At 33.3% G+C, this 20,791-nt stretch overlaps 1 protein-coding gene across 4 annotated transcripts; it reads right to left on the reverse strand.

The window, feature by feature from the left end:
* Positions 1-4,679: 4,679 nt before the first annotated feature.
* LOC145567369 (uncharacterized) lies at positions 4,680-16,479 on the reverse strand. 4 transcript variants are annotated; one of them, XM_081626633.1, is made up of 9 exons: positions 16,116-16,479; positions 15,980-16,028; positions 15,742-15,879; positions 14,524-14,614; positions 14,172-14,367; positions 13,352-13,453; positions 5,473-9,491; positions 5,294-5,344; positions 4,680-4,953 (listed from the first exon to the last, which is right to left on the reverse strand). In XM_081626633.1, exons 5-7 carry the CDS (start codon positions 14,211-14,213, stop codon positions 9,324-9,326), a joined length of 312 nt encoding a protein of 103 aa, XP_081482759.1. In that variant the 5' UTR covers positions 14,214-14,367; positions 14,524-14,614; positions 15,742-15,879; positions 15,980-16,028; positions 16,116-16,479; the 3' UTR covers positions 4,680-4,953; positions 5,294-5,344; positions 5,473-9,323. The 4 variants fall into 4 exon arrangements, 2 of the variants coding, with proteins under 2 accessions (XP_081482759.1, XP_081482758.1); XM_081626632.1 differs by having other exon boundaries at positions 5,294-9,491; XR_014095570.1 differs by lacking the exons at positions 4,680-4,953; positions 5,294-5,344; positions 5,473-9,491 and adding an exon at positions 12,574-12,834 and having other exon boundaries at positions 16,116-16,461.
* Positions 16,480-20,791: the final 4,312 nt, after the last annotated feature.

The following is a 20,791-nucleotide window of genomic DNA, read 5'->3' on the forward strand; positions in this document are numbered from 1 at the left end:
CGCATGGAAAATTCCAGTGTACACCGATCCATTTTTAACTTGGACTTCTACACGACGTCCAATCAGACAGGTCATCAAATACACAAGCCGATCTCATGAAGGACTCTCTGACCCTACACTTCTGCTGCCGCTTGTTATACATGCATCAAAAATAAAAGTATTAAGTTGCAAATGACAAATTAGTGGAGCACTTATATTAGAGATCTTCACTTGCACTTGTCACTCTATTGGGATTTGATTTTCCAGGCTTTGATTTTATATCCATCCTGTTGTTGTTCTCTTTTTCAACTATGCGGATTAAATCATGCAATAGAATATATACAAAATAATACCCTGATAGTAAACTACTTATCATAAAAAGATATCAGATCAATAAAAAAGAGTATATAAGGTCATTGGAAATTTTAATCATAGGAGGAGCTTTACAACTTTGAATCTCAAAAACCCTAAAACTTTTTGAATATATCCATCCCTCGAAACTTGGAGCACGATAAGCAAAACCATGTCTTAAAACTCAAAAATAAGAACTTTGACATAAATTTCACCATATTTCGAATAGATTTGGTCTAATAATCTAATCAAACATACATAAACAAAATAATTCCCATAAACTTGTAAATGGCAAGGTAGTCCTTGCAATAGGAACAAACAATACACAAAAAAAAAAAAAAAAAAAAAAAAAAAAAAAAAAAAAAAAAAAAAAAACCTTAAATATAAGGAGACTCACACATTTTACAGCTAAAATATTGATCATTACATCCAAGAACTTGCACATGAATCAGCTGACTATCAATATTCAACCTCCCTTCCAAATTAAGCATCAACATATTAAAAATAAGAATACATTGATCATTACATTCCTAGTACAAAATCCTGCATTTATGAATCTTCAAAACCAACATAACTTGGTCTAATTCAAGGCAATTTTCCTCCAAATTAACAAAAAATGTGGCAATTATTCACATTGAGCTATAATCCAACAAAATATAGATTCAATGGAGCTATAATCAATTTATATAAAGAGATAATTAAGAAATTAGTTGCTATCTTCCCAAAAATTTCAGAAATTAATGACAATATAACAACAATAATCATCAAATTAAATCAAATTATACCAATTCTAATAAATTAAACTAAAATAAAGCAAAACAATCAATTTAGCATGCACATTTCCAAATCACTTTTCTCAAAACACCGAGTTGAAATTTAATTGCAAAACAACATTGACATAATGGAACAACCTTGATTCAATTTAATATTATAACCAACCATAGTGGCAAATACGAAGTCAGAAAGCACCACATATACTTGAGCAACACATGCAAAGTGATTAACCAAAGAATTACCTAAGACTGCAAGTACTCTCCCCGGAACGAAAAGCTCAAGCAAATAAGCCAGCATTACATGCATCTATATTCCAAAAGTAGCTCAAATATTAGGATAAATCTGATTTTCTCATAATTCTCCACCAAAATCAACCAAACAAAACCACAGTAATTATCGCATATGAAATTATTCCCACGCCAAATACTGCCAACATCCTTCCCATATACAGAAATGAAGAATCCCTATTGCACAAAGAATCCCTATACCAAATCTTTGATTAAATACTAAATATATGGTCCTCTAAAGAGTTCTTCATCTATCTATTGCTCTTTCTTAGAAGTCCGATCCCTCATGATTTTTATTTTTTCATTTGACATTCCTAATTTCTCTCCATTTCCCTCCACCGTAGCTTTTAAGTCTCTTTCACAATTAAACACTAAGAATGGTCTCTTGAACTACTCCTTGATTACATACTAACTTTTATGGTTTTACAAAATTTAAAATTAAGTATTATTTACTACTCCTTGATTACATACTAATAAGATGGTTCTCTAAAGACTTTTGCATCGATCTCTTTCTTCATTGTTGAAGTCCTTTATCATTTTTTTCCCTGCATTTCACAATCTTATTTTTTCTCCATTTCCTCCTCCATCTCTTCTAACCTTCTAAGTCTCTTTCACAATTATACACTAAAATGATCTCTTGAAGTGTTTCTCATCTCTTCATTCCTCTATTTCCTTGAAACCTCTTTTTCTCTTTTTCCCTTTATCCCTCAACCTTGTCTTTCTACTCCCTCTTTTTTATAATGACATTTAAATTATAGATTGCACACTTGCACCTGTTCTCCTATTACTCGTTCTTTCCTTTGTTGACTTAAACACTTTAGTTGTCTCTCACTTTCTTTCTTTTTTTACATGATCCTTTTTGTCCCTAGGCCGGTAAGTTCTATCCTTTTCAAAGGCTTTAAAAATAATAATTTGCACTTGCTCCCTCTCCCCCGAGGCCTCTTTTTTGCACTCTCTCCCACGTACGAACCCCTCTATTTATCCTAGTTTCTCTCAATCTCCATTTTTCTTCCGGCTTTTTTTTCTCCCATTTTCTCTTGGCCCTTCTCTCTCCCTCGACCTATCTTCATCTTACTCTATTTCTCTATCCCGGCCCTTCTCTCCCTCTGTATATATATATATATATATATATATATATATATATATATATATATATATATATATATATATATATATATATATATATATATATATATATATATATATATTATATCTTTCTCTTTAAATTACACTCTTACCTCTATATCTCTCTTTTTGTCTCCCAACCTCTCTCACTCCCTTTCTCTTCTTCGTCTTCTCTCTCCTTTCCCTCACTTTTTTCTAAGTCCCATCCCATCTCTTGGCCTTCCCTCTTTCTCTCTCTTTTGACTTACCTATTCTCAGTCTCCCGACCACCCACTCTCCCTTGCCCTCTTTCTCTTTATCGACCGTTCTTTCTTCTTCCCCCTCTCTCTAGACGCATCTCTCTCTTGGATGCTCTCTCTCTCTCCCTTTCTCTCCCTCCCCCTTTCTCTCTCCCATGTCTTATCTTTTTCTATCCTCATTTTCCCTTTTCCCCCTTAATCTTTTTATCTTTCTCCCTCTCCTCTTACAATGACAAATAATTCCCAATTGCGATACAACCCAAGGCAAGAACTACATTTAGAATAGTTTACCAACTTGAATTAATCTCTCAGAAAATATTTAATATTTAATGGTTTTACAAATTAATGAGCCATAATTAGGGTTTAATCTACTTGTAAAACACCATAGATGACGAGAGCACCATGGTTCCGCCGCCATCAACAACTCCCTTAAATAGCTTGTTATCTTTCGTAGCTATAGCTAGAGAATCCACTGTTATAATTTTTCTGTAAATTTAATCAGTTGAGTCAATTGCATATCACTATCATCTTCTCTCCCCTTCTGTTGCAGGCTTGCAACTTTTTCTCTTGCACAACTATATGTAGTATTTATTTAAGAGTTGTAATAAGCTTATATGTTCTTTTATTGTGAAATTGTGTTTTTTTCAGGAGCATATGATGGGGTGCATTCAACCATTTGCAACACCCACGTAGCCCATCAACATGTGTATTTGTAATGCAAATCCTCCCTCCGTCCCAAATTACTCGCAACGGTTTGAATTTTTCCACTATTCACACATCTTCCTTTGACCATCTTTTTTAACTATTATATGAAACTCAATGTAATCATGTAATAATTTATATAATTATATAATAAAAGATATCAACGGTCAAACATGTGCCTCGGCAAGCGTGTCCAGTCAAAATGTTGCAAGTAAACTGGGACAGAGGGAGTATGTTTCTTTGATCAATAAACTAATACAGAGTATTCCCTTTATATAGAGTAATTTTCAATATAATTTCAAGTTTCATCAATTTACCAACTCTTTAAAAATCTAGATATCAAGGTTTTTTTTAATGATCTGTGTCCTATTCGATTAACTATTTCAATTTCAAAATCTTCACTTGGCTAGCCCGCGCATCTCCATTTAAAATAATTACATAGATAAAATTTAAAAAATATCATTTGTTTAGAGTAATTTGATTTATTTAGATTATGTATATCTGAAATATTTACAATAATTGCATAAGATACATACACCTAAGCTTTACTTTTGTTGCACCAAATAGATGTATTTGTTTAAACTAAATGTCCCCTAGAATTAGAATTAGGCAACTACCAAAAAAATTATTGTCTTCTTGATGGATCTTAAGGACATAAGAATCCACCTTAGTTTCTTGTATTGGTGTTAAGAAACTACTAATCTAATTACTAACAAACAACATACCTTAGCTTTTATCAAAAACCGTTGCTACTTTCTACCACAATTTTTATATATAAATATGATGCTTTTAATTATCTAATAATATTGTATTGGATCATATATTATACACCTATTCTTAATTAAAGCTTCTATCTTCTTTTCTTAGAAATTATAAGCTTCTATTCTCATTTTGTATCTTTTAATAATGCATATGTCAATGTCAAAGGATCGAAGATTCTGTTAAGTCCGAACTATAAATTTCATTAATTATAGACTTTGTTTTGAAATCCCTTATACTGTTGTAGAGAATCATTTCTTTTTATTACCAAATAATTTTAATCTTAATGGTGTTTGATGTGTCCATCAAGTATCTATTCTCACATCATCGACATGGCATACAACTCATAATTAAGGATATCTGGCATAATTTTACAAAATAGATAATCAATGCCATTTTGTACATTTAATATTAGCTAATAAGTGATGTAATATATGCATAATGTTAGTTTCTATAACGGAGATCAATTACTTAATAATAACAATTTACTAAAGCAACTCACATCACAAATTCTTATGGTATAAAAAGATGTACGTAATAAAACAAAAGTAAAACATAAATTATCTTAGTTTGTGACAATGTCCAAAAGGGTTTTAAGTCAACTTTGCTTCAAGTAAGAATAAGAACAATATAAAAGAGAAATGATGTAATGTATACCTGCTCAAACTAACATCATTTCTTAGTTTCACTAATCTCTCCCCTGCATCTTGATTCACTTTATTGATTTCAGCTTCTCTCTGGTGATGGACAGCTCTAGTTAAAGCAAAGCCTTTAAGAAAAACTCTATAGCTTACAAAATAAAGAAAACTATGTTTATATTAAAGAAAAACATATGGGCAAAAAAGAGTAGGATACTTGACCTCATTATAGCATAATTTTGAGATTTATCCTATATAAATGCCATATTATAATCTATATCAGCTACTCACATATCAAGTTATGTAACTAAACTTGTAACAGCTTGCAAATTAACCCAAATTGTCAGTGTTTACCTTCTATTTCAAATACATAATTTTTTTTTTGGGAGGGAGGATACACCATTGAAGTTAGAGAAATAAAAATGTCAAAGAATCTCACCAGAAGTTTCTCAGCTTCTACATGTTTTCCTTTTGAGCCTTAGTTGCATAGCTTTAGCAGCGAGTTGATTATACACATTAAGAACAAGACAAGTAGAAGACATTGTTGATTGATGAAACAAAGGGTAAAACAAAATAAAAACACGCTAGTTTTTACACAGAAATTTGTTAAGACTTTACCATACTTGCTGGTGAAGAAGTGAATAGACCTGGCAGGCATCCGACGGAGATATAGCCCTTCTTTCAAGCCTTGTGAGCAACTCAGAAGCTTTAAGATATAGTTCTTTGCCTTTTAGATCTTCTGTAACTTAGAGAAGCTATAAAAATATCAAATTGGAGTTACATGATGAGGTTATGTCTATGGTTGCTGAGGTGGTGCCAGAGGTTCTGTCTTTGGTTGCTGAGGTGGAGTCAGAGGTTCTGCGGTTTTGCCTTTGGTTGCTCTGGTGGAGTCGGAGGTTCTCCCTTTGGTTGCTCAAGTTTTGTAACTTGGTGCCCCCTTTGAACCACCAAAGTATTCTCAATGCTACTTGGGTCTTGAGCACGGGGAAATTATGTTGTTGACTAACCTCCTCACGACCAAACAAAATTTATTATAATCCTAAACTAACCCCTAAACAAGTCTAGTGGTAAGTTCGGAGTCGAACCACAAGGAACGATAATGTTGGATTGTTCTCGATCTAATGCTTAAGCTACGCCGAAGTCGGTTTATGGATAGTGGACACTACAACTACACTAACACACATATAAAGATCAAGATATTACAAAGTCTACTAGGGGCAAAGATCCACTTTGAACAATTAACAAGTTAATGGGAATCGATTTGATAATCAATCATGCAAAGAAAGAATTAAAATGGGAATTAATTACAATCAAGAGCAATCTCTCAAATTCCTAGCCTAGATCCCTCATTGACTAGGTGCATAGAAGAAATTTACCCAAAATGCAATCAAATATATAAATTCTAATTCACAATCCCTTGTCAAACTAGAACTAACATGCAATTAAGTTTGCTATCTTGGGAGATCAATCCAATCTAAAACAAACAACATGCCATCATCAATTCAATCAATTTAATCACACAATTATCATCAAATTTATCTCAAATAACTCAATTAACCATAACAAAGCTTCACTCAACACCTAGTAGAAGGAAATCTACTCAAACATGATTAATAAAGCAATTAATAAAGCATAAAGAGAGAAGAGAGTAAGAAATGCTCATTGATATAAAATGGAGATCTTCAAATCATCAAATTCCTCCTTTGATTATCCAAAATCCATGAAAACCATTGTTTCTCTCACTTTCTCTCTCCAAAATTTGAGAGTTTCTCTCTCTAAAAACCTAAAACTACTGAAAAATATGAATTTTCCCTCTAAAATGAGCAAAAAATCTATTTATAGCCCTTACTAAATTGCCTAGGAAGCTACGCAAAAAGTCGAGCAGCGCGTAGAGGAGCGGGCGTGCAGGAGGTGGAGCGCCCGCTCCAGGTGCCGGAGCGGGCGTGTAGAAGGTTGGAGCGCCCGCTCCAAATCTGGAGGAAACAATCTGTTTTTTATTTTGGATTTCCTGTGAGGAGCGGGCGTGCAGAATTTGAAGCGCCCGCTCCTGGTGGTGGAGCGCCCGCTCCTCTCAGATTAGGCAAACTGCTCAGCTTCAAATGAGCATATCTCCCACGTTTTACATCGGAATTGAACATATGACCTGTTGTTGGAAAGCTCTCGAGATAAGCTTTCATCTCCAATTGGAATCGCCCCAAAATGTTTTGTATATCAAAAGATATAGGCGTTTGAAGTATGATCTTTGCAAATCAAGTGCACATTTCTTCATTACTTGTTCTTTTATGTTTTATATTTCTTCAATCTTCAGCAATGAACTTATCCAACTGTTCCTCAACATAAGAGTAAACCAATAAAGTTTAATCTAATGTCATAAGCCACCAAAATATGCAAGAAAAGCTAAAATTGAGCAATAACGACATTTCACACACAAACATGACAAATGTAGTAAAACGTTATTAAAACCAAGTAAAAAGATAGAAAAACTATGAAAAACTAACTAGAAAACTCCTAAAAATAGCGACATAAATGACACTTATCAAATTCCCCCAAGCTTAACTTTTGCTCGCCCTCGAGCAAAACAAAAGAAACAAAAGGGAATGTGATGCATTTTATACAAACAAAGAAAACTAGAAGGGAAAGAATATACACTAACTCACTTTCGTAGGAATCACGAATACATTTAGCGTATGCATCAAGCACTTTAAACCCCTTAGATTGCTCTAGAGGACGAGTAAGCTCTCGTAAGGGTGTCCTAAGAGTTTAACCCATAACTCTTGACAAAAATCAAGGCAAAGCAATAAATAAATAAAATAAAATAAATCGAAGTAAGAGAAAAGTTACAAGCGTTCTAGAGTGGACTTTTATGATGGAACAAACACTAATGAATGTCAATCTTTCTAAAATAATAAAGGTATGCACGTTCTAAGATGTCCAAGGTTGATTGAAACATAACATATGCTAAGCATAGAGAACTAAAGGAAACACATTCCACCTTTTGTTCCAACCAATCAAACCACGTTCTCTCTACTAGTTTCAAATCCACTTTCAAGTTAGCTTCTCATGATTCCAGAAGGAACCGGAAAATAAATAAGAAATTAAAAACATTGAGAAGGTTACCGACATCTTGGCTATGCAAACTCGCTCTATAGGCTTGATTCCTATTTCCCGCCATCATTGAATGACTTAACCCTCTAGGATCAAAAGGACTTTCAAGGTTGTAACATATAAGCTAGGAGAGTAAAGGTGTGGAGAACTCTTGAAATTGGTGGTAAACCTATGTGAAGCACGGGTGGAACTTCTTCCACAAGATCCAAACGATTCCAAAACAAAAGTGCCAAGTATGCTTATTAAATAACTTTCCCCCAAGCTTATTTAACACAAAATAACAAAACAGGGAAAACAACAATAACAAAACCTTTTTTTGTGCTTTACATTCTTCTTTACCCTTTTTTTCGATATTTTCTTTTTTCCAAGCTTTTACTATTTTTTTTTTCATTTTAAGTCCTTGCCTCTTTTAAATTTGGACGGCTTTTTCTCAAAATGCATTTTCTTTTATGCACAAAATTATATACGACACATACTTGCTTTGCAAATGAACTCATAATTCTAAACTTGCACCACAAACAATAAAACAAGCTCGAAAACAAAATTGCTTCACAAAACTAAAGGTAGAAATTAAAGTGAAACCAACGCTTGAAGGCTTGTATGTGGCTAGAGAAAAGAATGTATATGGGTCAAAGGGACTAGCAAGAGGGGCAAATGCAAACCAAATCCAAAAATTGAAAATTAATCCTATAAAAAGAGATATGTCTTTGTCATCCCCTAAAGTGGCTCAGTCGCGATCTTGGGAGCTAAAAGTCAAGTTCTAGATATGAGAATGCAATAGCCAAGGATCCAAATATGCCGCTCAAAAAAGTATGATGAAGGCTTGAACAATTATACCTTACTAGGGATAGCAATAACTAACTCTTGATTTCATATCCACTATAGAGAGCTACTCCATCTTACCACAAGCAAGTGAACTAGAGCTTCATGGTCCCAATGTTCTTAGAGAACTACCTTAGCATACCATATCTTAGAGTCAACCTAACACATTCTCAAACCGTGCACACCTCTAAAATTTAGGAAGAAAGCCATTCAAGAACACAAGTCCAAAAGTATTATATCCAAAGCAAGAGCAAAAGAAAACACATTGCAAATTTGCCTTGATAGAAACAAAAATCTTTTTGTGATTTTCAAGATAAAGAACATGAAAATGCATATACAAATGTGCATGGCATATATGAATCAACATCCCACCAAACATGATAGAATACCCTCCCCCAAGCTTGAATGAGACAATACACTCAATCATAAATCAAATAATCCATGGGAGAGGAAAACAAGGAGATTAATCCAACAACCCAACATATGTCCTGTTTCAAAGCCACTTTAGGTATCAACCAATGGAGAAAGAGCAAGGAAAGATATTACCGGATTTTAGGTGGGTGTATATACCCGCAAATGACCCGATTAAACTTTTCAAAGCCACTTTTCTCAAGAATTGAATCTTGTTTTCCATATGCTAGCAATTGTGGTGCCAAACTTCCTTGATTCTTGATCCAAACCATTGCACCAAAGTATATCAAGTTATGTACCTAGCAAAAGGCACACAAACATTTCCATGAGAGAAAATCTATTCTAAAAAGAAAAGAAAATGAAAGCAATAAAACACGGGTTACTTCCCGAGAAAGGCTTGCTTAAGGTCCAAGCTTGACCGCTCTAGTAAATAATATTGCAACGATCGCAAGAGCTTGTCAAATGCACTACTACACATCTCATAAGATAACAAGTAGGCAAATGATATAAGAAGGGCATGCACCAAGATTAGTGCACGCAAAAGAAAGTGAAGAGGGAGTTGCCAAGAAGAAGAAGAAGAATCAAAAGAAAATTCAAGAAAATAAGAAGAAGAATAGAAAGGCAAACTCTCTTCACAAAAATCTTTTTGGGTGGAAAAATCACCCTTTTCCTCAATAGAAGACGAATGAGGGACATGAAAATCTTCATAGGCAAGGGGTTCCCCAATAGGCTCATTAACAAAGGAAGGAAGGGATATAGGAGTGTAGGGGATATGGTTGAAATTCCTTGAAAAAGGGACATGAGAGAAGGGGATAGGAGCAATGGTCTCACAAATGGTCTCTTCTTCACCACCATTCCTCAAATCACCAATTTGAGCATGAAAATCAATCATAGAATCCTCAAAAGAAGAACACTCATGATCATGATCTCCCTCAAACATCCAACTTCCAAGAGGAACTACATAATCCCCTTCACTACAATCATGAACAACAACTCCCTCAACTTCCTTAAAGCCTAAAATCTCAAAGTCATGCATGAATGGATGCAAATTAATTTCAAAATCATCTCTCTCCCATGAAGAATTCTTAATGAACTCACTCAAAAGGCTATGGGTTTTCATTTGACACTCAATAAACACATTAGACATAACCTCAAATGAATCCAAATACTCATAGATAAAAGGATCACAGTCATGCACTTGAGACTTATCAAGATGGGAAAGAGGGTTAGGATTTTCAAAATCAACACTCTCATCATTCTCAACTCCTTCACCATCACTCATATTCTCACCAATAGGTTCCTCACACTCTCTTGGTTGCTCAAAATCATCATCATCATCCTCAACACACACATTAAATTGGGATTTTTCACAAACAAGCATCAAGGGTGACAATTGGCTTTCTAACTCTTCTTTTCTTCTCCTTCCCTCCTCAAGACGCTCCTCATTCTTTTTCATTATCTCTAATTGACCTCTCATAGAATTTAGAATCATTTCCTTACTAGGCCCAAGCTCATTATCAAGCTCAATGCACCTAATTTGAGATTCAAAAGTAGCAATAAGGGATTCAAAAGGTGTAGAAGGCTGAGGCTCAACAAGAGAAGAAGAAGTACAACCAAGATTGGAAAAATTAACATTAAGATCATGAGCATATACATCACATTGGGGAGAGGGGGCACAATCAAACACATGAGATTTATCATTAAGGAAACGAAGCACATCACAAGAAGGCATGGTAAATAATGAAGAATATTGAAACACACCATTAGCATCAACTTGAGCATGTACCTCATCATCATGAACAAAAGAGAAAATAGAGTTGAAATCACGTGTTCTAGGTTCACTTAAGGGATCATGTAACAAATCATGTGAATTCATGCTAATATTGGAAGTATCAACACATTGCATATCAATAATAGAATCATAATTACCCTTATTATTGACATCCCAAGAAAACCAAACATAAAAATCCCAAGCATTAGCAATTGATAATGCTCTAAATTCACCATTATGCATGCATTCAATTTCATCCCTAGTTTGCTCATTCAAACCAAAATAACAAATCTCACAAGCCTCCTAAAGACTACAACAGTTAAAGTCCAAATATCCCTCAAGTCTATTGAAATATTCACAAAAAGGCTCATTGTCATATTGAGGAAACGAGTTACTTGCCATTTTTTTACAAAAACAAGCAAAAATAAAAAAAAAAAAAAAAAAAAAGTATACACAAAGACCTAGACTCAAGCAATCAAAAACAATCAAGCATTGACACCGTTCCCCGGCAACGGCGCCATTTTGAGCGCGGGGAAATTATGTCGTTGACTAACCTCCTCACGGCCAAACAAAATTTATTATAATCCTAAACTAACCCCTAAACAAGTCTAGTGGTAAGTTCGGAGTCGAACCACAAGGAACGATAATGTTGGATTGTTCTCGATCTAATGCTTAAGCTACGCCGAAGTCGGTTTATGGATAGTGGACACTACAACTACACTAACACACATATAAAGATCAAGATATTACAAAGTCTACTAGGGGCAAAGATCCACTTTGAACAATTAACAAGTTAATGGGAATCGATTTGATAATCAATCATGCAAAGAAAGAATTAAAATGGGAATTAATTACAATCAAGAGCAATCTCTCAAATTCCTAGCCTAGATCCCTCATTGACTAGGTGCATAGAAGAAATTTACCCAAAATGCAATCAAATATATAAATTCTAATTCACAATCCCTTGTCAAACTAGAACTAACATGCAATTAAGTTTGCTATCTTGGGAGATCAATCCAATCTAAAACAAACAACATGCCATCATCAATTCAATCAATTTAATCACACAATTATCATCAAATTTATCTCAAATAACTCAATTAACCATAACAAAGCTTCACTCAACACCTAGTCGAAGGAAATCTACTCAAACATGATTAACAAAGCAATTAATAAAGCATAAAGAGAGAAGAGAGTAAGAAATGCTCATTGATATAAAATGGAGATCTTCAAATCATCAAATTCCTCCTTTGATTATCCAAAATCCATGAAAACCATTGTTTCTCTCACTTTCTCTCTCCAAAATTTGAGAGTTTCTCTCTCTAAAAACCTAAAACTGCTGAAAAATATGAATTTTCCCTCTAAAATGAGCAAAAAATCTATTTATAGCCCTTACTAAATTGCCTAGGAAGCTCCGCAAAAAGTCGAGCAGCGCGTAGAGGAGCGGGAGTGCAGGAGGTGGAGCGCCCGCTCCAGGTGCCGGAGCGGGCGTGTAGAAGGTTGGAGCGCCCGCTCCAAATCTGGAGGAAACAATCTGTTTTTTATTTTGGATTTCCTGTGAGGAGCGGGCGTGCAGAATTTGAAGCGCCCGCTCCAAGAACCGGAGCGCCCGCTCCTCTCGGACTGGGCAAACTGCTCAGCTTCAAATGAGCATATCTCCCACGTTTTACATCGGAATTGAGCATATGACCTGTCGTTGGAAAGCTCTCGAGATAAGCTTTCATCTCTTATTAGAATCGCCCCAAAATGTTTTGTAGATCAAAAGATATAGGCGTTTGAAGTATGATCTTTGCAAATCAAGTGCACATTTCTTCATTACTTGTTCTTTTATGTTTTATATTTCTTTAATCTTGAGCAATGAACTTATCCAACTGTTCCTAAACATAAGTGTAAACCAATAAAGTTTAATCTAATGTCATAAGCCACCAAAATATGCAAGAAAAGCTAAAATTGAGCAATAACGACATTTCACACACAAACATGACAAATGTAGTAAAACGTTATTAAAACCAAGTAAAAAGATAGAAAACTATGAAAAACTAACTAGAAAACTCCTAAAAATAGCGACATAAATGACACTTATCAGGTCTCTGACAAAAGGCAAGAACGAATGACTATCTCGAATTTTAGATTTCTGATCCCTTTCTTTATTCTTCTTCTCTATTCCCTATCAGTTTAACATAACCAATGAACAAGTATCAAGCCAGACTTTGCAATTAGGCTTTGATAACTTTTTTTTTTTGACACGTGGCTTTGATAACTTTATTATATCTGATATAAGTAAATATTTAATCCCGTATTTCTACAACAAAATGTAGAGATTGCCTGAACTAAAAAGTTTCGAGTCTGGAAAAACAATGAATAAGGAATCTGAAAGAATTCACTTACATTAGCTACATTCTCCTTATAGCTATGAGCAAAGACTCTCTTACTTGCTGAAAACCATCTTCCTTTCTTCCCCATTTTGCTAACATTACTATGTTCAACTTTCTGCACAATATAAGATAATGAATCTCAGTCAGAAATTAGAATCATTATATTGATTCCAGTTTGGGGCAGCCTAGAGCAATTGCTTTCATGCTGTCATTACCTATTTCAGAGCACATTTCAATTAATAAGACTGTCAAATTCGGACAATTTTCAGCAATAGCAATTAAACTGCTGTCAATAATAGGACACTGGTCTAAGTCAACATATGGGTTTCATTCTAATAGCAAAAGGAATAAATACAAAATCAATCCAAAAAATTTATATCCAAGAAACATATACTTTACTCGTCGCCGCCTACGCCTATGGCCTACTCCATTCCTTACCACTAAGAAACATATGCTTTTTATTGGATAAATATCAAGTGTGTTCAGATTTTATTGCTATTTTGGCTTTCATTTTGTTTATTAAAAGGAACAATCACAATTCTAAACACTATAAATTTTCAGCTAAGAAAAACAAAAATTTGTTGTTAGTTGTAATCAATGATCCAAATTATACAACCCAAATCAAGTTTCTTTCAATTTCCCCCCAAAATCCCAGAACCTAAAATTAAAAAGAAAAAGGGTATAAATTCTCCTAATTGGAAACCAACATGTTGACAGGTCATCTATTTAAGCAAAAAACCCATGGATAGAAACAGAAACAGATAGTCATATGTCATTCCTAACATCACCAAAATGATGTACGAATCAGCATATCAATGAAAATCCAAACATACCTCAGTTAGCTGGTCCTGCCAGGAAACTCGGGTCCATATCATATGCTACATCCAGACTCCTTGAATCCTCAACTTTGACAAGAGGTGTTACAGAGCAATTGTATTACAAAAACCTAACTGCGTATCTATAGAGAGCAAGGTCCTGCTTACTTCCAGTAGATTGCAACCTCTCTCCAGTCTCTTCAGAAGCTTCAGCCTGACCAACAATAACATGCAATAACGGTAAGGTTGGCCCTGGATGATCCATCACCATAGTTGCTAAAACGATAGCAGAAGCTTAAATTGACTATACTAACACAATTGGAATGAGAAATTGATATTCGCAAACATTATAAATAAATAAAAACATTACAACAGCTCATCTGATGACATTTGGCCCACTGGCACCTGGCAAGGGGTGCTCATTGCTGGGTAGTTGTTGCTGTCCCAATGCAGCTGAGATTCTATATTCAAATATGAAAACAACTTGTAAATTTAACAAAATAAATATCAAAAATCAAAATTCTGTTAACTTCTATAAAAGCTAAAACCCTGTAAAATTAACTAAAGCATCAAGGAGCTATTGTGAGGAGGTGAGGTGAGGTGAGGTGAAGAGGTGAGGCAAGGCGACCAAGGAGATGAAGGTGACATATATCAAGACTACTAAGATCATGGAAAGATTGAAACCCCAGCCCTTACTATTTTTCTATTTTATAAAAACTCAATCTAAAAGTTTTAACTTTTTTATAGGATAACACAATTTCACATCAAAAAAATAAAAAATACGGAGTAAAAAAAATCTGAAACAACCATCAATCATTCTAATTGCTCTTACATCCAATAACGTTAAATAGTGAAGCAAATATAGTTTAATTTCAACCATCAATCATTCTAATTGCTCTTACATCCAAAAAGAGGGGGCATAAGCAATACATTGCTCTTACATCCAAAAACTTGCACATGAATCGGTTAACTATCAATATTCAACCTCCCTTCTAAATTAAGCATCAACATATAAGATAAGAATACATTGATCATTAAATTCCTAGTACAAAATCCAGCATTTGAATCTCCAAAACCAACATAACTTAGTCTAATTGAATTAGTTAACAGGGAAAGTACTATCTAGCACAAAGAAAACAAACTCCTTTTCTAGCCCCCCCCCCCCCCCTAGCCCTACCTAATCATGCTCTTAGCTCGACCAAAGGCCAAGAATGTAGTCCATCGGACTACAAAAGTCATCTGTATCAAGTCATACATCAATTGCTTAGTAGTCCTTAACTACTTCACCACTACCATAGCTGGCTGAAATAGCTTAAAGAAAGAGCACAGCTGAGATTGAGGGTAAAGTGCATAAGCTTTAGAATTAAAGATAGGCAATGTGATTAAAGTGGAATTTAATAGGCTAACCTAAAAAATCTAACATGCCATTGCATAAAAATCCAGCAATTAAAACCTAATCCTAAATTTTGTATGATAATTCATCCATAAAAAATATCTCTTTATCAATAAAAAGAAACATAATCAAATTCAATAAGAAAAATATAGAAAATTAAATTAGAAACAAAATAGAAAGGATTTGAAGTGGTACCAGTGAGGAGAGAGAAATGTAAGGAAGAGATGAGACAGTTGAACAAACAGCATCAAGCTCATCATGAGAACTACAACACAAAACCATAGGAAGCCCCGATCTTCTTCCTACTACTTCAAGCAAATCAACCAATGTCTCCTGCAAATTACAAGTATAAATCAACCTCAAATTCCAGAATTTAAGATATCATTGAAATTAGGGTTTCGTGATGTAAAATTGGGGAAGAGAAAGCGATTACCATTTTGAAAGGGAGGCGATCGATGGAAAGGTAGAAGTGGCGAGGTTGCCTGCAAAACGGGAGAATTGCGGAGTTTCCATTAAAGTAGAAGTGAAAATTAATTGGGAAAAATTGAGAGAATGGTTAATTTACGTACCTGATTATATATGACAGCGGTTGCGAGGAGCAAATTAGTTGAATTTACTGATTGATTGCTTGCTTGCTTTGCTTTACTCTGATTTGATTTGATTGAAGAAGAACTCTTCAATTGAGGAGAGAGAAAATGAATGAAGAGAGAGTAAACACATGGACACCAAGCAACGAAGGAATTAAATGACAACTCTACCCCTGGAAAGTTGGTGCTTCAGCAAGGGGGGAAAGGACAGTGTCGGCATTTTCCTGTTCCTAAGGAACAATAATTTTGGAGCAAATTTGGCGCTACAGTAAATGCACTCGGGACTTTTTAAAGAGTTGTAGATTCATGCTTGGTGAAAGTGAAAATGGTAACGCTCGTGTATTAAAACTAACTATATATCCAAACTGTTTCTTAACTACATGATCTGCGTTCCAAACAAGTTCACTTTCGAGGTCACTTCGTTTTGAGTAGAAAACATAGATGAAGACATCAAGGTAGAGTGTTAATTTAATGACAAAACAATCAATCATTACTAGCTTAAGGCCCGTGCCATGCACGTTAAGTCTAATTTTTGTAGGAAAATTAATTATATCCAACAAATAAAATTTAATAAAACATACAAATCAAATATATAGAAATTATAACGTCATAAATCTATATTAATAGGCAAAGCAAAAAATTATCTAAAAAGGGATTTTTTAGGCTGCACAAACCCGAGAATTTTTCAGGCAAGACTTGATTTGATCAGGTCTAGTGGCCATATTAGTAAATACTTATTAATAAATGCATTTTTAATAAACATCTAAAATCAATCAAACAACAAACTAAAATAATCTCCACTACAACTATTAGCAAAAGTGCAAACATACACAAAATTACAAATACTATATCCCCTTTTATATCTAAAAAATCATTTGTTAAACACAACTTTTATTTTATAGTTATACGCCTATACCGTACTCTATAAATACTTAATTTCTGGTAATATGTACGTATAGTAGTAGAATTTCATAAACAAAATTGTAATTAACTCAAATGTATAGTTATATTAAATTGAAATAAAATATTAGCTAGCTGAGGTATTTGAAAAAAAAAATTAAGTGATGTTTTTAAGTAATTTCAATAACATCTATTATATTGATCAATTTATTATATATTACTTTTTTGGCAAAATCTAATAATACTCCATTTAAAAGATAATTAAAAAGGAGTTGAAATAATTATTTAGGTAAATGTATATAGAATAATTATGAACACCAAATAAAAAGGAATATATATTTGTCATAAAGATAATATAAAAGATTTGGAATGATATTATTGTAGAATCAAATATTAACAAAAAAAATGTTAAAAAGGGAAGGAGGGTTTTGGAGGGAAAAAACAACACCCACGATGTGACACATGTCACTCCCGGTGTTTGTTTTAGTATTAGGTTATTGATTAATTGATGATTCAATGGTACATAAGTGAACACTACACATAGTATTCTATAAAAAAAAATAGGAAAAATTGTAAAAAATAATCCCAACTTTGTTCCGTTCGCTCAAAATAATCCCAACTTTCAAATTATTTTTTAATAATCCCAACTTTATACATCATCCGCCCAAATCAGTCCCAACCGGTCATCCAACTTGTTATTACAAATTAACGGACACGTGTCATACTATGATTGGTTAAAAAAAAAAAAAAAACTGAAAACTTAACCACCAGCCTTCAACCCAGCAACCCACACTCTCACACACACCCAGCCCACCACCATGCCTCCCAGGCGTCGGCCGCCACCCAGTCAACCTCCCCTGGTGCCGGCACCGCCCTGACCACCCTCCCCCTTTCCCTTTAAACAACGTAAAAAATTTGAATTAAAAATAAAAAAAGCTTCATGTGTTTGGAAGATGAAGTTCGAAGGTAGGGAGATCAAAATCATGAATCTGAAATTCATCATCAATATCATCAAAGCAATCTTGATTTCTTAAAGGCAGTAATCTAGAAAAAACGGTGAAGAGTGAACAAGATCCCACCAGACCCGTCTGATACGATTTCATCGGGACGAAGATCGGAGCGTTAGGATGCAAGAACAATCTTGGTGGTGATAGATTAACCATAAGATATCAGTTTTTAAAGGGGAAGGGAGGGTAAGGGCGGCGACGACCGTGGTTGCTGGGTCCAGTGTCGGCATAGGGAGGGGAGGGCTGGGTGGTGCGTGCTGGGCGATGGTGGTGGTTTTTTCTTAATTTTTAATTTTGATTAATTAGTTAATAATAATAATAATAATAATAATAATAATAATAATAATAATACTAATATTAATATTAATAATAATTCTTTTTTTTTTACCAATCACTTGGTGATACGTGTATTTTAAATATAAGCAAAAAAATATTTACCTGTTTAAGAGGTTATCGGTCATTTGGAATTATTTTAGACAGATGTATTATAAAATTGGGATTATTAAAAAATAATCAAAAGTTGAAATTATTTTGAACGAATGGAGCAAAGTTGGGATTATTCTTGACAATTTTTCAAAAAAAATAAAAAAAAATTACTTTTTTACTACCTATGATGTTATGTAGAGTTGATAATAATCAATTTTGTTTAACCTACTCAAAAACCTGCCGACTATGAGTATAACCGTATAACCGTATAACCGACCAATAACGTATTATAGATATTTGTACGATGCGTTTCAAATATTTTATATCTAGTACACATCGTTTCGACACATATGAGTGAACTTGTCAAAATAGTTGGTATAGTGGGCCCTGAAATGAGCTAACTGGGCCAGCAGTTGTCGCACATGGACTTTCACAGCCCAAACAATCCGTACAATTTATCCACTCTTTGCTCCTCACATGATTCGATCCTTCTCAAATTCTCATTATTCTATCCACTTCAGGGTCCCAACAAGTCAACAAGATCGTTTATTCTTTCTTATTTACACTTTAAAAAACTTAACAAGAATATGGTATTTATTACGTACTCCAATATTGCTTTTCGCTAAAAAAAAAAAAAAAAACAATTACCCTCTTCGTCATAAAATAATTGTCACATTAAAATTTCCACAAATTTTATAGCAAAACTGCAAGACAAACTAATTTGACAATTTAATTTTTTTTAAAGTTTTTGATATTATTGTTAATAGCAATCTTTTTTTGGGATGATTAACTATATACTCTTTTATAATTATTCTCTAGATTTCTAATTAGTTTTTGTTAACATGATTTAAATATAGGGCTTTTTTTTTTTTTTTTTTATTTTTTTTATAATAATTCTTAATAAATTGATTATCATGCCAAATATTGTAATTGTTTTATACCCAAAAGGATTACAGAACTAAACTTGCTAGTTTTATATTTTTACTTAGATCAATTTATTTTCAAGTAATAACATTTAACATGTTCTTTAGATCATAGGTTGGAAAATCCTTTCAAACTCTATATTTTTGGTAAGGTCTGTGTTGAATTTCTAAGGTAAGGTAGGGTCAAAATTTGACTTATCCATGCCAAGCTTCAAATACTACATACATAATCAAATTCCATTGACAAAAGTCCCCTTTAGAAGGGAATCTTATCGACTAACACATGATTAATCCTTATATGAGAGTAATGAGACAAATAAATGGTACGATATGAGTAGTTTTTAATTTTTATACATGATATAAGTTACTTGTATAAAAGGTTGCTTTCGTAAAACAATTGAGTATTTCTTTAAAAATTCAAATCAATTTTTAGGTGAAAATTTAGCTTTGATTACGGTAATCTACTTATCTTAATGTGATTTACGTGAAAAGTTTGTTTTGAATAAAGTATCATACGACTTATTTTAATTTGATTTTCTATCATCTTTAGCTGTGAAATATAAACATACTTCATTATTAACAAAAAATTTACAAATTAACTACTAAACTCCTAAGTAGTAATTATTACTTTATTAGATCAAAATGAAAATTTTATTTTAGTGTATTCAATTATTATGTTGGAAAACTATTAGTTCATATTATTATACTTGTCAAAACAAAAATCGTTTTCAGCTAAATATCCTATTACTCGAAAATTAATATTGAAGTATATTGTATACTATGTCCTAATATTTTGTTTTTAACAATAAAGATATCATTAACCTTGTTTTTTTTACATATTTGACGTTATTATTTATGTGTCAATCACCATCAAAACAAGATTGAACTAACTTCTAGAGACGGAGGTAGTAACAAATATCAACAAATGACTATACCAATGAGTTCTTGATCAAGTGGCAAAAACTTAAAGGTTTGTGTATGATACTCGAAGGATCCAATTAATTTTGTGCAATCTGAAAATTAACAATTAGAGATTCATAATTGCATCATATATAAGAGCAATTTGAAAGTTAAACAAACAACACAAGAGTAATTAACTATCAATCATTAGATTTCATTTAGACTTGAAATTAAAAATGGGTACAAACATTAGATACATAAAATTCTAGGTTAGTCAGAAATATACGTAACACACCCCATATTTGTAGTATAATTCAAATTAAAACACCCATCAATTATCATATCAATCCTAATTTTTTTCACTACTAGGAAAGAAAATCAGGCAAACATCATTCTAAACACAAGTATCAATCAACCCTATTAAAACACCCAATAATTGGGGTTTAAAAAAAAACGGGTATTAAAAAATTTACATCTTAACTCCATTTTCTTAAAAAAGAAA

Source organism: Chenopodium album, chromosome 11 (assembly GCF_948465745.1).
Source record: "Chenopodium album chromosome 11, dcCheAlbu1.1, whole genome shotgun sequence".
In the NCBI taxonomy this organism is placed as follows: Eukaryota; Viridiplantae; Streptophyta; class Magnoliopsida; order Caryophyllales; family Amaranthaceae; genus Chenopodium; species Chenopodium album.